Source organism: Micromys minutus (assembly GCF_963924665.1).
Source record: "Micromys minutus genome assembly, chromosome: 4".
Classification (NCBI taxonomy): Eukaryota; Metazoa; Chordata; class Mammalia; order Rodentia; family Muridae; genus Micromys; species Micromys minutus.
Genome location: NC_137973.1, coordinates 62974698 through 62993832, shown reverse-complemented (window position 1 = coordinate 62993832; position 19135 = coordinate 62974698). Strand labels below are relative to the sequence as shown.

Sequence of the window (19135 nt, the reverse complement as noted above, 5' to 3'; positions counted from 1 at the left end):
CGTACGCAGTGGGCTTTGCAGTTGCCTGGAAAACGTTTTGCATAGGCCAACTTTACATCTTGCTGTGTTAACAACACAACCAAAGTTAATAATAAGAGCATAGGAAAGTCTATTTTGTTCATAAGTTTGCTAAACAGTCAAGAGTTTGTTCAGAAGCATATATATATAATTTATTTAATATTATTTATATAATTTAATATTTTATATTAAATTTATTTAATATTTATATTAATACTTTATAGGATACATTTATATAATATTTATATAAATAACTTCTCTTTTTTCCTTTTTGTTTATTTTGTTTTTTTATTGGATATATTTTATTTACATTTCAAATGCTATTCCCTTTTATATTTATATAAATAACTTTTCTTAATCAAAGAAATAGCACATAGTACTCAGGACCAGGATGAACTGGTGTGTCTTGCTTAAATGTTAAGTAGAGCATCTCCCTTACATCCTCTATGGTAACTTAACAAAACTGAACACATCCAAAACTTTTATGATGGAAGAGTTTTTGTTTGGGATTTCCACTTCTTTAATGTCAACTCATTTGGACATTTGCTCCATGGCTTTCCTGTATTTTCATATAAGCATATGAATAAAAAAACTGTCTAGAATGGTTCTGTGACTCTGGTACTCTTCAAGTTACATGATAAATGCTACATTAAGCAGAACTTACTTTTTGCCCGTCCATGCCTGGGGTCCCGGGTGCTCCAATGGAACCCTAAAGATGCACATGATTAAATTAAGTTACTATCATGATCATGCAATATTTCAGTTCCAAATCTGTGTGGCATTTATTATTCAGCCACAGTTTTGCATGGCCAAGACATACTATAGCTCTTACACAAACAGTTTTAGGGCCGTGTTCTCTAGATGTTATCCACTGTGTTCTCATCTTTAGTAATCTAGGCAGAGCCTCATACTTTACTAGAAAGTACAGACAGATTTTAATATTCTTTCCAAATATTCACTTAACTCTAACACAATTTATAGACCCTCATATAAGTTGAAAGCCATAGCTTCTAGCAGGCCACATGGCTCTAAATTTTGTTTTAAAGACACAGATAATTTAGTTCCACCTGGAAAAAGCGGGGCAGTAGCAACTCTTGAACTTGCCAAGTTTATAGAACACACGCAGAAGATAATTACCAAAGCAACTGCGTATACCACAATGGGAGCCCCTGTGCTGGAGGCTCGGATTTATTATACATGCATCACGTCCCCTCCTGACGTTCAAGAAGTACGTTTACGTCACCGAAGTACTGATATGGCTTCTAAAGTGGACTCAAGAGAACATCATGAATGTTGGGCACTGGCCCGGAACAACACAACTCTTGTATGTTGAATAGGAAAGTCCCTTAACACGTAAACATGAGCACATATATTCACTGGCTAAGAAAGAGCAGCTCCGTATGGATGGCTCAACTGAGTGTAGGAAAGCCAGTCACTCCCCAGTACAATCCATGGCACTTAAATGAATACAGGGGACATTAATAAAGATGTCATTTACTCTTTGCCCCTTTCCCTTTTAGGCTCTAGACAAGGTGTGTGTGTATATGAACATATATATATATATATATATGTATATATATATATATATATATATGTGTGTGTGTGTGTGTGTGTGTGTGTGTGTGTATGTGAACATATATATATATATATGTGTGTGTGTGTGTGTATGTGTGTGTGTACACACACATATACACATATACATATAAACATACATATGTTTATGTTATTTTTTGCTTATTCTTACATAGAGTAAGAAAAGAGTTTTCTTAGTTCTATATTCAATTTCTTATATAATAACAGGACAAGGATTTTATTAATATTATAAAATTTTATGAAACTGCTCTAAAAATAGCTCACTGGAGAAAAAAAGTATATACCAAACAAATTGAGCTGGCGAGTTCCTTAATTCGGTCTGAGATCCTATGGTGTGGGGACTGAAGGAGGTCTTGAAGCCTGGAGCCAGCATTTTATCCTGGTTGTACCGGGATCAGGCTAGCTTTGCAATTTCACACTGAGCTTAATAGAGACATTATTGCGAGGGACAAACTGTTCCGACAGGCAAGATGCCTCACAGTGCTCACAGTGCAGGGGCTTAGACTGGGTTTGAAGGATTGTGTTTCAACAGATGCCACATGCCTGGCACTGGGGGGATCAAAAGTCTCTATCTTTGATGGAGTCCAAAGATAAAGAGCAATCATTTTCCCACCTGTTACAACGTCATCGTTTTCTAGAGTTTTCTGCAAGTTGAACATCCTCTCCCTCCCCAGTCAGGGTGGGAGGTTGATAGTGTCTGGGACTTGCTGGTGTTCACTGTCAGGGCCACCTATCAGCTACTGCAGTATTTACTGCAGTGCCATTGGTGTGGCCTCAGAATCCTAGGTCCCCCCTCCCCCTTTAGAATGTCATTTGTTGACTGTGGTTAAGGCTGAAATTATAATCAGGAAGTGATTTTTCAGCTTAGCTCGGCCAAGGGGACACTGAGTGAGCCAAGCAGCGCAGTGAAGCAAGCGACAAGCGTATCCTCTCTGAGGGTCAGTTCCATGGCACTTATGTATTTGACCAAGGCCAGCAATCAATGTGCAATGTCACATGATCCTCCATGGTGTCCATGGTGTCAGAATGTGTTACCAATGTTTGCATTACATATTCCATAACCAAGTTCAGAGAGACGGCTCTAAAAGCCTTCCTGGGCTTACTGACTATTCTCCAATGAAGTAGAGTGGAAAGGCATATTCCAACGTACAACAACAAAACATTTTTAGAAAGCAGAATGTGCAAAGGAGGCTGACTCTCTCAGCCTGGCTTAAGTTTGCTAATTCCACCCACTTTTCTTGCTCTCATTAGACAGAGGAGTTTAAGTACTTTCTCTAGGCACTGAATGCATAGTTTAGCCTACCTTTTGTCCTGGAGGCCCCAGAGGTCCCTAAAAGAAAAAAAAAAAACAATTTAATTAACATAATAATATTACCATTTAGGCTTAGATTACCAACTAATCAACAATCGTTTTCAACAACAAGCCATACTGTTCTTTAAGGCTCCCTTTGCTGCTCTAAAGGATGCTGAGAAGAAAATTTCTCAGTCGAAAATACAAAGTAGCTTAAATATATATATTTTTAAAAAATATATAAAATTTTGAAAACCATTAGTTACATACAAGAGGAATCTGATTTCTCATTTGGGAAGAAAATGCTTGGGGTCCCAGTGCATTTCTTGCATGGTATCGGTCTCATTTGGAGGGCCAAGGATGTTGTTGTTGCAGTTAGAGTGCAATACCCTTCCGGAGAAAACAGACCCATTACATGGTGCCTCCATCTGTAAACCCCTGAGAAGCAGTTGCAAGGAAGGCAGCGCAGAAAAGCATGTCGTGTTTTACCCTTAGGAAATGCAGCCAGCTGACCCGCACAGAATCCTGTTTACAAACTGGGGGAGGCCAAGGCTAAAGGCAGCACCTGGTGTGCACCTGAAGAGGGACCAAGGGAGGTTGTCAGCAGATGTCAGGCTGCAACCTGAGAGGCAGGCAGAGTACAGTCCGTAGTGAGATGAAGGGGGATATTTACTTAGAAAATGTAAATGTGACAGCTAAGAAATTAAGCAGTCCTTCAACCACAAAGTCGGTGTTAGGATCTGTTGGCTTAATTTAGATTAAGGCATGGCTCTCTAACAGTGGGGGAAGCAAAAGACACAGAGCTACAAGCTCATTTCTGACTTCTTATGCTACTTTTAAAATAAAGATATAGGGCATTCTTTTTAGTCCCTTAAGAAATGTACTTGATTTGGGCGTGCTTGGTGAATTCACAGATGCTACTATTTCACACAAAAGCTCTTTGGTTCATCACACTACCCTAAAGGCGTATTTTCACTGTGGGACACTTCTGTTAATCAGCATCTGACATTCATACCCTGTAATGTGACATAAAACATACACATAATCATTAGGTGAACAATGGGTCATGAATTCTAAAAAAATAAATTAATAAATTAAAGAGACACAGTGTTGGAAACACCCAGAGAACCTGTTCTGCACCGCTGTTCTGAACAGCCCTCACAGGAAGACTCATTTCCTCTATAATCAGCCCCGGGTTATTGGATGTGTGTTGTGTCATACCAACTTTTATTCCTGGATGACCTACAACCAGAACCACCGACTGTGTTTTTAATAGGCTTGCTATCTGCAATGGTGGGCATTCTCCTCACCCATCTTTTTCTTTCTGGTTGAAATGTCTTTATTTTAGATTTTGCAAAGAAAAATAGACCACCAGGTATAAACCCCCTCCACATAGTATCTCTCATCAACCCAAGGCCACACAGACTTCACAGGAAGAGGAGCTCCTCCCCCTTGCAAGGCCAGTCCATCCGGTAGACTCTGGAATCCATCCTTGCCTCTGTCGGGGGAGGAGGGGAACGTTTCCTAATCAATTACCTCAGCATCTATATCAGCTTGCCCTTCTCCACCAGTTCTGGGTTAACACATAAACATGTTTAATCATTTCCTCACGCACGTAAATTGTTTGGGAAATGAATGTCAATGCTAAGCAAGGACAGAAGTTACAAGCCATGATAGGAGATCTGAGAACAAAGACAAGCCTTGGGTTTATCACCGTCCAGGATCCCAGCATCTCAAGTGTCTCCTGAGTGTTTCTCTTCCTGACAAGTGGAGCTGGAAAGGAAATTCTCTGCTGAGGACTGCATTCATTCAGTGTTTAGATGGAGGATGTATATGTTCAACTCACAAAGCTTGCGTTCTCACTGTAAATGTAACTTGGCTAAACATCGTTCACTAAAATTGGGTATTTCATTTCAGGGGATATTTAAAAAGAAAAAAAGAGAGAATTTTACATCATGTTTTAAGTGGGGACTAACATCCATGCAGTTCTAATTTGGCCTTTGTTGTACGGTCATATTAAATCAGACGTAGAACAACTAACCACACAAAATTAGACTAGCATATTTTGATGCAATATTTAAGAAAAACCAAATAACCAAAGAAATTGGATATATTTTTCTTCTTGGTTTAGGAAAACTAGTGTTACTTTTATAAACTCATAAAAGTGGTTTTTTTTTTGTAAAAAAAAGATTTACCATTGGTTTTGAATTATGAATACATATCTTATATATTATTTGCAAGTCTACTGCCAAAGATACATTCTCAGTTACCAAAAATGTACATATAATTCTTACATCCCACTGCAGGAAAAGTGGTAAGGAGCCAGGTATTATCCATTAGCACAAGGCAATCAGGAGTAAAGTTGAATACAGGGTGCAGACATACTTTTGAGTAAATATAAAAACATTTGTGCATGTATACATATACATGTACACACATGCACACACTCTCAGTTTAATTGCACTAAATGATTTTTTCTTGCATATGTTTTAAATATATTTAAACTGACAACACTGTTATATATCTGCACCGATACAGTAATTAAATATAAACTTATAACTTAAGATTTCCTGTTCAAAATCAATTTTGAAATTAAGGCGTGTTGTTACCAGCTAGTTAAGACATATGCATCTGATTAGCCTGTTTCTGGTACAAATGTAAATTTAAAAAGTAATAGGCAGTGTTGTAGAGTCATTCATTAGCTTAGCTAAGCTTTTAAAAAACTATTGTTTGTAGTGTGTGTGTGTGTGTGTGTGTGTGTGTGGGTGTGTGTGTGTGTATGCACTCACACATGTGTATGTGTGTGTGAATGTGGATGCATGTATTCTATGATGTATGTCTGGAAGTGAGAGGAAAAGTTGCAGGATTCATTTCTCTCCTACTATGTGGATTCTGGAAATTGAACTAAGGCTGTTTGGTTTGTGTACAAGTGCTTTTATCTGCCGAACCAGCACGCTGACCCAACTTGTCTAATCTTGAACTTATGCTTTTAGCTTCAATGGTGGCTTGGATGAAGGGTGTCATAAATGCATTATTCACCAGTGAATGCGATGTTTCTTTGCACTACTAAAGTTAGGATTTCAGTAGTTCGAGACTTCTTCAGTAGTTCTAGTTAGTGTTACTTTAATAATTCAGTCAATTCAGATTAAACAGTGTTCAGAATAGAGTTATAATCCACTTGGTTCATTTTTCTAAGTATAGTGTTTCTTCTTAGACACTTTTCTTGGCAGGTTCACTTACACGTTGAATATTTTCTATATACAACCAAAATGGAAAGTTCATTTTTTCAAAATAATGTTTAAAACTTACAAACTGTGCTATGTGTAGATTAGCAACACATTAAGGCATATTTCCCTGAGCTTAACTTGAAACATCAAGTCTAATTTGAACCTTGAGAGATCTTCATGTCGGTGTATGTTCTGAGAGCTGCAGAAATATGTGGTTTTCACTAAAGGACTGTGTGCAGCAGAAATAGCTTTATTTAGAGAATTAAAAGCCATTGAAAATCAGACTGGAGAGATGGCTCACTGGTTGAGAGCACATTGACTGTTTTTTCAGAGGTCCTGAGTTCAATTCCCAGCAACCACACGTGGTGGCTCACAACCATCTTTAATGGAATCCAGCTACAGTGTGTTCACACACAAAATAAATAAATCCTAAATAAAGTCTTTAAAACAAAACAAAAAACCCAAAACAAAACACAAAAGCGAGAAAAAAAGAAAAAAAAGTCATTGAAAATTCGAAGTGTGGAGTACTGTTGTGACTAACTTGTCATGTGACTACTATAAACCTTACTTGTCACTTTCATGGCCCGCCAGAAAATATCACAGAGAATTAAGCAATACAAAATTTAGAGAGATGCTTATAAGCAAGAATTATACAACAGACTTGCTTGCTCTTGTTTTCCCCAACTCTGCTAAATTCCACTCTAATGTTATACCCAATATTCAGTATCGACTGAGCAAATAAATTACACAAATATGATAGCTCTGAAGGGAGTGGTTTATCTCTAACCAGAAGCAAGTCAGGCGTTCGAGTTCCTTGATTCCTCCTGCCTAGGTTAACCTGGCTTGTCAGGTGTCTCTCTGGTCTCTTGCCTTGAGCTGCACAGCTCTACCCATTTCAAAGTTCTTTGCTCCCTCCCTAGTTAAAGTGACATCTATCCAAGGCCTGCTCTGCCTTTGTCCCCATGTCTTTCTGTACGCTGTTGCCTGATGACACTTCCTAAAGATGCTGTTTGAACATCGGTTGACAACTTTGTAGCTATTGAGAGGATAGACTTGGATGTGTGCTGTAGTTCATATAAGCATCTCTCGAAGGTTCTCTCAACTGGGGATTTTATGGGACTCTCCCTCCTGCACCTATTCCATAAATCCCAGTTCAGTGACCCTGTTCTTGGGGTAGGCTGTTCATTGTTCCCCAAAGTACCGCCGTGATAGGACTTTTTCATAGAATTTATGAATGTTATCATGTTATGTGTTATTGTAAAATTGTCACTCTGACCTTTATTATTCAGAACAACTGGCCCATAGTAAATCATTCAGTGATGCATGTTTCCATTCATTCATTTATCCACTTAATAACTAACTGCACACTGAGAACCAGGCAATGGTGTAGGTGCTAGGAGACAATAGTTAATAAACTATGCCCTCCTGGACTTTACATTGAGTGAATGTAGAAAGACAGTCAACAGATTATGACAGGGAATGAGTGCTAATACAAAGGGGCCAGAGAGTGGGAAAGGGAGTGGTTTACACTAGGTCTTTGTGAAGGCTCTGTGGCCAACTGACTCTTAAGTAGAGCTTCATCAGGCAGACTGTGAGCCTGCTGAGTGGGAAGTTGGTAGTGGGAAGGGGACGGGTGCAAAGGCCAAAAGTGAGGACCATGTAAAACTTCAGAGAACACTTGAGGATGGTCAGCAGGTGGTGGAAGAAGAGAGGGAGAAGAACAAAGAAGGTAGGTTGAAGTTACATAACCTTGTCATGACTTAGCAGCCCAGTGTGCCTCCTTTGGTTATGATAAAAAGAAATATAGAACTTACTAATAGAATACATAGAGTCAATTCCTTTTTGTAAGCCTTAAGCGATAGTGCCTCAGGATAGAAATAACAGAATTTGTTTTACTCTATTGTTCATGTTGATGCTACTGGTTTATTACAGGAGCTTCTAAACTCCCGGAGTTATTAAAGTCCTTTCAAGTGATTTCTATCCATAGTTTCTATAGAACAATGAAACAAAAGTCACCTAAGCTACACTGTACAGTGTATGTATATCAGCCTAAGGTCTCTAATGCGGTTCTGAATGTCACATGGACAGTGGATAGAATTAATAATCTGAAATAATCTTCAGCACAGGCAGCCAAGAGACAAACACTCCTCTAAGCATCATGCAATGGTCATAGTTCCTAGTTTACACACATTTTCAAAAAAGCATTTTCTTTGGGAGGTCACTGTTTTGGAAAAAGTGAACTTTTCTGACCCTACCAACATGAGCACAGATTTGACTAAGGTATTAATTGCTTAAACAGGATGCTGAGTTGCTAGACGATGTGCTTTAGGGTGCCTCTTGGGAGATGTTTTAAAAAGTAAGTTCTGGTTGCCTGCTATTAGGAAATGATGTAGGGGGTGGACACAGTTCCTGTTCTGTCCCTGATGGCTGACAGTAAAATCCAAAGTTCTGGAAGCTGCTGGTCATTGCTGCATACAAGAATATACAATTGGCTTCTGTAGAAAAAAAAAGCGTGGAGAAGAGAAGACAGAAGCCTAAAGTACTAAGCCATTTAAAAGGATGTTCTTTTGACTTAAATTTTTTCCTTGGTTTAATAAAAGTTGGCCAAAATAAAGAGAATATTTTCAAAGTCAATTCCAATGGAAAGATGATGAGACATGTAGCATATTCGGTCATAAAACATAAGCACTGGGCTTTCTCAATAGTTCGGTGTCACAGGATTTCATTGTACCCTTTTGAAAGCTATTAGTTAACTTGGTTAAATGTATCACAGGGTCACAAAATTCTTAGTGTTGGTTTGTCAAGGAAAACCATACAAGGGCAGTTTGCCTCATTTGAGAAGTCATCATTTAAGATGCTCTTTATGGCCCTCAAGCTCCAGCCTGAAGGCTAAGAGATAAAAATTCTATCTACCATGGATGTCTAGTGTAGAATTCAACTGGTGATATTCAAGATACGGAATTTATTGCTTACACGTGGGGAAGCACCAAAACAGAGTGTTGGGACGAGTCTAGGATGCAAGGCATCGATGATGTGGTGCCTTCTGTGCAAAGGCCAGTGGCTCAGTAGTTGTTCTGTAGTGGCATTGGAAGGATCCTGGACTTCAGTGCTAAATATACCAAGCCTTTCATGAGCCCCATCTTCAGCCATCTTTATTTATATCCCCATGAATTTCATTTCCTTCTCCTGTTAGCCTTTATTTGAATTTCTTAATCACTCTTCCAGGACTTGGGGTCATGACTCACTTCTCCAAGATACCTAGGCAAATTTTGTTTTCTCTCTTGTTCCAATACCTTTTGACTGATTATACTTTAATATACTTACACATTAAAATCCTCTCAAACAAAACAAAATCCTCTCAACTCGGTAAAAGCATCCTCAGATTTTACATCTTTGGTACTTGAATAAATAAATATGGTGCTATTGAAAGTGTTTATCATAAATAATTATTGAATAAATGGAAATACAAAAATATTCTATTTACTAAGTATCATTATTTTAGCACTCAGACAGAACACTACCAACTGGAAAGAGACCCCAGTTTGAAAGCAGTTGTTTCTATTTATCTAGGATTTTTGTTTCAGTAACATCTCTTCTACTATTTGAAAAAAAAAAAAAAACATTAACTCCCACTATTTGAAAAAAAAAATCCCTCTAAAACTCACACCTTGTCAGTGAGATGGCTTGCTATCACATTTATTTTGTAAGTGCTTTATGGAAAAGGTCTAATGAGAAGTCATTTTTAAAAGGGAGAAATGTTTTTTGACTGCCCATCTCATGAACTGACTTATGGGAGAATATTAAACCAGGTACTGGTATTTCTCAAAAATCACGAGACTGTGACCTTTGCAAGGGAGGTTTCTTACAGCTCAGGAAATTAATTGGGTGATACATTTTTCTCATCACTTGACAAAACCAGACCCTGAGACAAAAAAAAAAAAAAAAAAAAAAATGGAGCATTAAAAAGCACAAACAGATTAAAGGCAGATTTAGACATTTAAACATCTATACTATCAGGTTCCAAAACAGAGACTCTAAGGTCACCAGATACCCGTAGCTAAATCAGTTCACTCTATCCCTTCTAAATATTTAATAAATCGTTTCTTAGTGCTAAACCCAAAGTGGAAATGACCCTCCAAAAAAAGAAACATTACCAGGCTCCTCTGCCCTGTGATTACACGTGCTTTCCCCTGCATGCCATAAAAGGAGAAGACGCATGGTTTGTGATGGCCTATCATGCCACACGGCAGCCAGTAAAGAAATATTTATATGCAGGTATATAAAAATAAATGTTATATAAAAAATAAATTTTATATGTCTCAGCACTTTGCCTATTTAAAATCGACAGCTCTGAGACATGCTGCCCCTAGAATTTACATATCCCATGACTACAGATGTCTTACATTTGAGAGCAGACTATAGACTCATGTGTTCAGGTCTGCTTTCTGTCTTGGAAGGACAGTGAGAGCTCACAATGGCAGGCTCTGTGATGAGGGAAACCTTCGGTATTGCTTAATCCGACAGGGGAGCCACTAGCCACACATAGCTGTCGAGCACCGGAAATGTTCCAGTGTAGGCCTCAGAAATAAAGCTTTAATTCTGATGCACTGAAACTCATTTTGAAGTCATCACATGTAGTTAGTAGACACTGCATTGGACACTGTGGGTTTAGACTGTGAAACCCATAAGGCTAATCAAATGAGGCAGGGTCTGGCATGTGTCTACACTGTCTTCTCTGCCACCTGGGCCATGTTACTTATGCTACTTTTTCTTTGTTTCCATCTGTGAAGTGATAGGCTAGATGATGTCTAAGACATCTTCTAATATACCCAGCTTTAAGAGGGAGCCACACAACGTAACTAGAAATAGATGTGATTACTTTCCCACCATCCTCATAAAAATCGGCGGTTTAACAGTTCATCACTTCGGCTTGTAAATTGTTACTATTTGTACATTTTGTATAAGAATTTTCTTTTGTCTAAGTATTGCCTTTGCATTTATTTATAATGCGCTTATACATGATGGAGAAACACGAGGTACATCTGTACACTTAATGGAAAATGAACAGGATGTAGACTTGGAAGGGCATTTGTATCTTTCAATAGCACCATGTTCTCTGAATGGCGACTCTAAGTTCTAGATATTTTAATCTGTTCAATATAATGTAGGGCTTTTGGCTAAACTTTAGCTGGAACCAGTATGAAGATATTTACTATAGTACTATCCATAGCCTAGAAGACATTAAAACAAAATCAAAATGACTCCTTGTCATCTGCTCTGCCTTTTAGACTGTTTGTTCTTCTAATGACAGTTAAGATGGCTCTCTGTTTCCGCCTACACTGATGTACCCTCAGATGCAGCCAGTCAGGAGACAGGCATGGGTCAAGAAATACTACAAAATACTGTCCATCTTTTGTATTGCCAGGAATTTTTTCACTTGTCAAAGAAACAAAACCAGTAAGGGCATATAAAAGAAAGGCGCCTTCAAATATGATTCCAACAACTGTCTATAATAGTGCAGGCTTGGGAGACCTGAAGGATCTGGATCTGGCCCATGCTAGAATCTAACCCTAAGTACTTCCAGTTGTGGCCAGTCGTTAGCTGTATTCGTGTGTCTGGTTTGATAGCAGACCGTGTGTAGGAAAGGGGTGTGTGCTCTTATGTAATATAGTTAACTTTTTGTAAGTTCCAGATTCTGTCTTTTAAAAATCTCCCCCGAACTTCTCAGAAAGCCCACAGGTCACATTTATAGAATAGATGCTGAGAAGGATTCAGGGCAAGCAAGTCTACATGAGCTCCAGGCTCTCTCTCTCTTACTGTATCTTGCCTGCTGCTAATCTTCAGATGATTATTACACAGTATAATGATCCATTCTAGATTATGGGAAAAAAATCCCCACCCGACACACTCATAAACAATTTTGTCGGTCTGTTTCAGCTTCCTCATGTTAGCGTCAGAGACATTTGAAATTCATAAAAGATCCCCCAGAGCATCGTTAGAACCCTCATCTAAACAAGCACTACTGAGCCGCTCAAAGCACTGGGGTCTATCCAGATGGGAAAGGAGTGATGCTATTCAGTGTGCTCTACTTGAACTGCTGCATGAGAAGGGACATCATGGAAGAGGGGCAATGTGATATGACACACAGAAGGCTCAGTGACAATGGTGACAGGACCGTCACTTTCAGGGCTGGCATGCTATGATGTCACTGACTAGCTGACCATCCTTCTGTAGCCTTTCCTGGGTCTTTCTGTGTGGCTGCTTATATTGCTTGACTCTTTGTCTCCAGAAGAACGCTGCTCCATCTCTGGAAGTCTTTGTGGTTCACAGAACATTCCATGCCAGTACTTCATTTGCTGCTCATAATACAGCAAGACTCGTGGACAGCAATGGCTATCAAGAGTGGGTGGGTCTGTAGAGAGGATACAGACCACATTGCACAGTAAGTGCTTTCAAGACTAGCACTGCCAAGGAAGGCAATGTGCCTCTCTTCCTTACGGAATTCTAGATGAAAACATGGTGTGAGCGAGTGAGTGTGAACACACGCACACACACACACACACACACACACACACTCACACACACACACACACTCACACACACATATACACACACACTCACACACACATATGCACACACACTCACACACACATATACACACACACATACACACACTCACACACACACATACACTCACACACACATAATCACACACACATACACTCACACATACTCACACTCATACACACACTCACACATACACACACACACTCACACACACACACACACACACACACACACACACACACACGCCTTCATGAGAGATCTTGTCTCATACAAAGATCACTATAAATGCTAGTATAGTGCCACATTTTTATGATAGCAGAATTCAGGAGGACAGGCAAAAAGATCATGAGTTTGAAGCCAGCCTGAGTTAAAAAGGCTGGTTTGGAAAATGCCAAACTGATTCTCAAAAATCTCAGACTACACCAAATCAAAACATACAAATATGCAAACATATGTCCTCCATGCTCTTTTTGATATGCATTAAAATGAACAGGAATCATTCATTTTAACAGACATGTATAAAACATACAAAGTTGGTTTTCTGAGAAAAGAAATTGAGAAGTTATGTTGTTTTCCACAAAGGCCCTGAGAAGAACTGTTTGAAAGAAACAAATTCTCCGCCAACTTAAAAATAGGTTGATTCCTGAAAATCTGATTCATCTAAAAAAAAAAAAAACCCAAAACACACAAAAAAAAACAAGCCTTCATGAATACATCTGTTATATAAATCCATGGTCACCTGTACTATATAGACAACAAAGAATGATAACATACGCTCTACAGTTCTCATTACATATTTTAAAGAGATTTACACTAATTTATTGCATTTGTCTCTGGCCAGCTTTTAAGGCAGGCAAAGACTGTTATTTTTTCTGTACGGATGAGAAATCTAGAGGTTAAGTGAGTCGCCCCAGGTCAGACAGGCACTCATTCATGCACTGCTCTGAGTGATGGGGTTTTAACGGGGTAATAGAGGAAGTAATGTCCTTCCTCCCATTTTTTTTTTGAACAGCTGTGAAGGCTATTAAAACAGAAGTAGATGATCTCACAAATACAATGCTGAATGAAAGAATCCAGACGCAAATGTGGACATGCTGTAAGAGTCAATCAGCATGAAATTCAAATGCAGACAAAGCTACCTCATGGCGACACAAAACAGAATGGTGGCATCTTCCGGACTGGGAGGAGAGGGAGGGCACAATAGCACTGTCTAGCTATAGGTCTGACTTGTACATTAGTTACATTCATTTGTGAATGATCACCGAGATGTACACTAAGGTATGACTACTTTACATAAGAATTAAAGGAAAGTTCACTTAGAGTGGTAATTTGCACTTTTGGAAAAATTGTCTATAAATGTTCTGTAGAAGATCATTAAAATTATCTATAAATGCACTGTAGAAGATCATTAAATCTTGAGCCATTTGTGATTTCATTTAAATTTCTTGGCTGCATCTAGAAAATGAGCCATGAACTCATCTGAAGACTGTAGAGAGAGACGAAGAGGTTTATAGAAAATATGGCCAATGTTTATCTGCATTTGAGAAAGTCTTTTTTTTATGAGATGGGAAATGGAAACATACTAAGCACATTGTTCATTGAGGGTTTTGCAACACATTCATTTGTCAGAATCTAAATTAAGGGGGGGAAATGGTTTGGTAAAGCAAGTACTTAGCCTATGTAAGGCCCTGGGTCTACCTCTGGCACTCTAAGAACATAGACAAAAGTATATTGAGAAATAGCAGGAAAGTGAAATTATGAATTGTTCATATAATCTGTCCTGGAAAATAGGACCTTAGGGAGACAGGGAACATGCTTTCCTAACACCCGTTTAACTGGAAAACATTAGATTGTAGGACATGACATTTGGTGCCAGATAGCAGAAGCAGACTCAGGTATACAAGGGCTCCCCAAAATGCCAAGTAGGTTTTAATGTAGGAATAAATAAGTAGATCTTGATCATTTCCCAGGACAGAAATTATAGGTGCTTAGAACAATTTCAAAACTTGTTTTCTACTTTTTAAGGAATAACTTTGCTCTGGACCTGCACACCATGAGTTAATGCTGTCTGTCCCTCTATGCGGGAGTGACTAATGATAAATGTTTTATAATTTTCTTTTAGAACTTGTATAGCAATGATAAGCTGTACTGAATGATCCATCTTATCTTACAGATCACAAATAGGTGATTTCCACGTAGCTGGTGAGGCTTAGCCCCGGGGCACATTCACTTCACAAATGATCACCTCCCTAGTGCTGCGCCACAGAACACAGAAGGGAACCTTTACTCCTTTTTGCATTTGCTTGTTCAGTTTTTAGCCAGCTGTTTTGCTTCTGTGCGTTAGCCTTTCTAGGCATGCAGTAAGAACTATTAAAATAACCTTTACACCCAAGCTATCTCCTGATGTGAGCATGTGCACTCAAACTTGACTGCAGCTCTCATCCTACAGCCCAGGAGGGCCTGAGCCATCTCTGACATTTGGGTAGAAGGACTATCTTCTCTCCAGCAACGCTAAAAGATCATACAGCCGGTTAGAACAGCAGCTTGAGACAGAGAAGAGAGAGGCAGTTGAAGATGCTCTCTTTAGGACTCAGAAAGCTGATGTGACCTTTACACACTGGCAAAGTACCAACAAATCACAAGGAACTGGGACTTTTGTATTCACACAAATTCATGTGACATGATTTCACTATGGGACGCTGTTTTTGCTAAATGGCAGAAATCCCTGTCTTCCCATCACAGGCCCCGAGCCCTATAGTATCTATGGATCTGTAGCTGGGTCTAATGAGGATGGTCCCCATAGGCTCATGTGTTTGAACAGGATTAGAAGGATATGAACGTATGGCCTTGTTAGAATAAGTGTGTCACTGGGGGTGAGCTTTGAAACCTTAGACCAGCCCTCCCCCCCTTTCTCTGCTGCCTGTATCAGGATACAGAACTCTCAGCTACTTCTTGGGTACCATGAATACCTATGTGCCACCATGCTCCCCACCATGATGGTTATGGAGTGAACCTCTGGAACTGCAAGCCAGCCCCAGTTAAATGTTTTCCTCTACAAGAGTTGCCATGGTCCTGGTGTCTCTTCAGAGAAATTAGAGTACTGACTAAGGCGGTAGTCTTGTGATCCTTAGCATGTAGTAAGTAGGGCATGTTATTTTCTTTCATAAATGACTCTCTTCTTCACGGGTCATACAAAAAGATTGATTACTCACACATAAACCATAGTTTTTAATGGTCTCTCTTTCTATTGCTTTTATTAAGAAAATAAACTGAGATACTTACCATCAAGCCTTGCTCTCCCGGTTTTCCTGGCTCACCCTTAAAAATGAACAATAACAAGTAATTAGAAAGCATTTAAAAATTTCAGTCATCTTCTCTTTTCCAAATATTGCTGGTCATGTGAATGTCAAGTACCATGTTTGTTTGCTATGTGTTTTTAAAGAGTAAATGGAATATAAACATTTCACAAAGAGCTGAGAGCCTTTCTTTGACTGTAATCTTGTGTTTTAGGGTGTAATAAAATTAGTCTCAATCCTTGTGTGTCCCTGATGATGACACAAAGAACCCACAAAGGCCAGTGAGGCTCTCAGTACGCAGCCAAGTAAGCCCGGGCTGATTTTGAAGTTTGTTCTTTTGCACCAGTCGGAGCTGAAGCAACACGTTTATTAAAACTGACAGAATATCCTGCTATTTCATATAGCTTTGTTTCACAACAATCAGGTTCATATAAAACTTACTATTGTGTTTACAGTCACACTATAATGATGGTCTCTGGCTACTGGTTTACAGAGATGTGTGCCTGTAATTCTAATACAAGTAGATGTTACCAGTCTTTCAAAAATGATTATTTTCCAGATCACATTTAAAAATATATGTATCCTTCCTTTTATTTGGTGTGAGTGTTTTGCCTGCATTTATGTATGTGCCCCACGGTGCCCCACAGAGGCCAGAAGAACACACTGCCCTCCCCGGAACTGAAGATAAGAGGGTTGGTGTGGACCACCATGTGCCGGAAACCAGAGCAGCAAGTTCTCTTGCCTGCCGAGCCATCTCTCCAGAACCCAGCTCCCTTTTATAGAATCTTTATTTCTAGTGGTTATGATAGTATATGCAAATTACCTGAGATCATCATAAAAGTCAAATCTATTTGTGGAATTCTTTAGTTTCTTTGCCCAGTATGTAAAGGGCACCACTGCTTGAGACAGACATCTGATATCTTTTCAGTTGTTGTCCTGCCTGATTTTTGAGGTAGGGCCTATTGAACTTGGATTTCACTGAGTTGGCTGGCTGACAATGACCAGGGAGCCTCTTGCCTCTGCTTTCCCTGGGATGAGGTTACAGACAGCCTGCTGTCTCAGCCTTGAAATGGTTGCTGGGATATGAACTCTGGTCTTCATGCTTGTGTGGAACTTACCGACTAGGACAATGCCCCAGCTTCATTATCTTGGTCTTCTGAAAGTAACTTCTAGCATAAATTTATTTCTGCTATAATATATAATGTCCATTTTTTTTCTAGCAATAATATGTTAGACTATCATTTTTTTTTTTTTTTGTTTTCTGGTTGTTTAAAAAAACGGTTTTTATACTGTTCTCTCAATTGGTAGAACTCACTGGGCAGCCCATGCTGTTTTTTTTAAATACACCTTTTTAGAAAATACTTTATGTGTACATGTGTTTTTGTCTACATGTATGTCTGTGAACTATGTGTGTGTAGTGCCCTCAAAAGCCAGAGTTTTACAGATGGTTGTGAGCCTCCATGTAGGTGCTGGGAATCAAACTCAGGTCCATGGAAGAGTAGCCAGTGCTCTTAACTGCTGAGCTATGGCTATAGCTTGGTCATGTGGATCTTGAACTCATGGCATTCTTCCTGACTCTGCCTCCTGAGAGCTGGCCTCGCAGGAATGAGCCACAATGCCTGGTAGTTTTAAACTGGCTATTTGAAGACAGCCATGTTATGACTGTCAATGAAAGCTATCAACACTCTCAAAGCTCTGGAAGGCCCTCTTCAGGTGGATCAATTTGAGAAGATGGTAGACAGTAAGAAGACAGAGTTAGGGAGAGTTCACCACGTTCCACTGTTCAGGGAAGGCAGTCCCAACCGGCTGCTGAGTCGGTTCCCTGCTTATGTGAGCAAGCACAGGACCTTCAGAAAGGGAAATGGGACTCTAGAGGCGATGACAGCCAAAAGGGACTCAATGCCCTGTATCCCCACACATGGGATAATTCTTAGAAAAAAAAAAAAGCAAGGATGTGTTAAAATGCAAAGACAATGTACAATAACACTACTATGTTATATACTGCTTTTAATTTAAAAAAATTTCCCCCTTGGCTTTCAAGTATTTCTACCTGTTAGAAAATATTTCCATCAAAACTTTTAAACTGGAAAAATCACAAATGAGAACAATTTAAGCAACACATTGAATAAAATTTAACTCAGTAATAAGCCTTAATTCCTAACCCTGGAGGCACAACCTTATCCAAGCCATTTTTTTCCTCATCCATATATCTCTTTAAATTGCTGCACTGCATCACCAAGTCATACCATTTATCAGTGGCCCAGGTTCTTGATACTGACATGACTAATTTTAGTATTGAGATCATTTTAAACTGATCTCTGCTAGGTAAGTCTCAGATATGAATATAGAGTAATAAATAATATGGTCATTCTCTCTGATGTTAAAGTCGTTACTATTTTAATTGTTTTTATTACCACTCTTAGCCAGGTCTTTCGGAAGGGATTAAATACGAGCAAGTTGCACTTGGCTTTCCCTTAGCGGTGTGTGGCGTTACTGTGTGTGCTACTGGCCTCTGAGCGAATGTTATCAGTGTCTGGCTTTATTTTGTACCTCTAATATCTCACTTTATCCAGAATAGCAATGCCATATCCATGGTAGGCAGGACACAGGCCAGACTGAGCACGTCTCACTATGAGCTTCCCCAAACTTACCTAAGATCCACGCCGGTGCTGTCTGTGGATCCCTGGCTCTTCTTGGGCTTGAGTAGTTAGGTGACACATTGCTATATTCCACTTCCCCAGCTCTCTCTAGCCACCTGACCTCTTGGCCCTATAGTCCCTTACCACGCGTACCACCCCATTTCTTACCCCTTAGCATGGAGCAAGAATGGGTTGCACAAGAAACTCACGGGTACTCCTGGCATTCCTCGGGGGCCATCCTTCCCTGTGTCCCCAGGTGGGCCTCTTGGACCAGGAGGGCCTGGGGGCCCTGGAGGCCCTGCCTGTCCTTGGTCACCCTGCAATGGAGGAAGGAAATGAACCAACAACAGTCATGAGCAATTAATATTCATGTTCTATTTCAGCACTTTAAATCCATATTATCCAATCTACATTTATGTTTAAAGAACAAGTCCACCATAAATATAAAGCCTGCTCGCAATCTACCTGCCAGCAAGGAGCAGATATTTATTGTGTGGGAGCCAG

At 39.5% G+C, this 19135-nt stretch overlaps 1 protein-coding gene across 1 annotated transcript in view; it reads right to left on the bottom strand.

Moving 5' to 3' along the window:
• The window catches only part of COL25A1 (collagen type XXV alpha 1 chain), a gene marked incomplete at both ends in the record, with an annotated part of 368416 nt that overhangs the window by 88270 nt on the left and 261011 nt on the right, over positions 1 to 19135 (bottom strand). Inside the window, 4 exons of the mRNA XM_080916476.1 lie at positions 683 to 727; positions 2915 to 2941; positions 15979 to 16014; positions 18841 to 18948. Of these exons, the coding sequence (XP_080772602.1) occupies positions 683 to 727; positions 2915 to 2941; positions 15979 to 16014; positions 18841 to 18948 (216 nt within the window). The remainder of the gene's footprint in view (positions 1 to 682; positions 728 to 2914; positions 2942 to 15978; positions 16015 to 18840; positions 18949 to 19135) is intronic.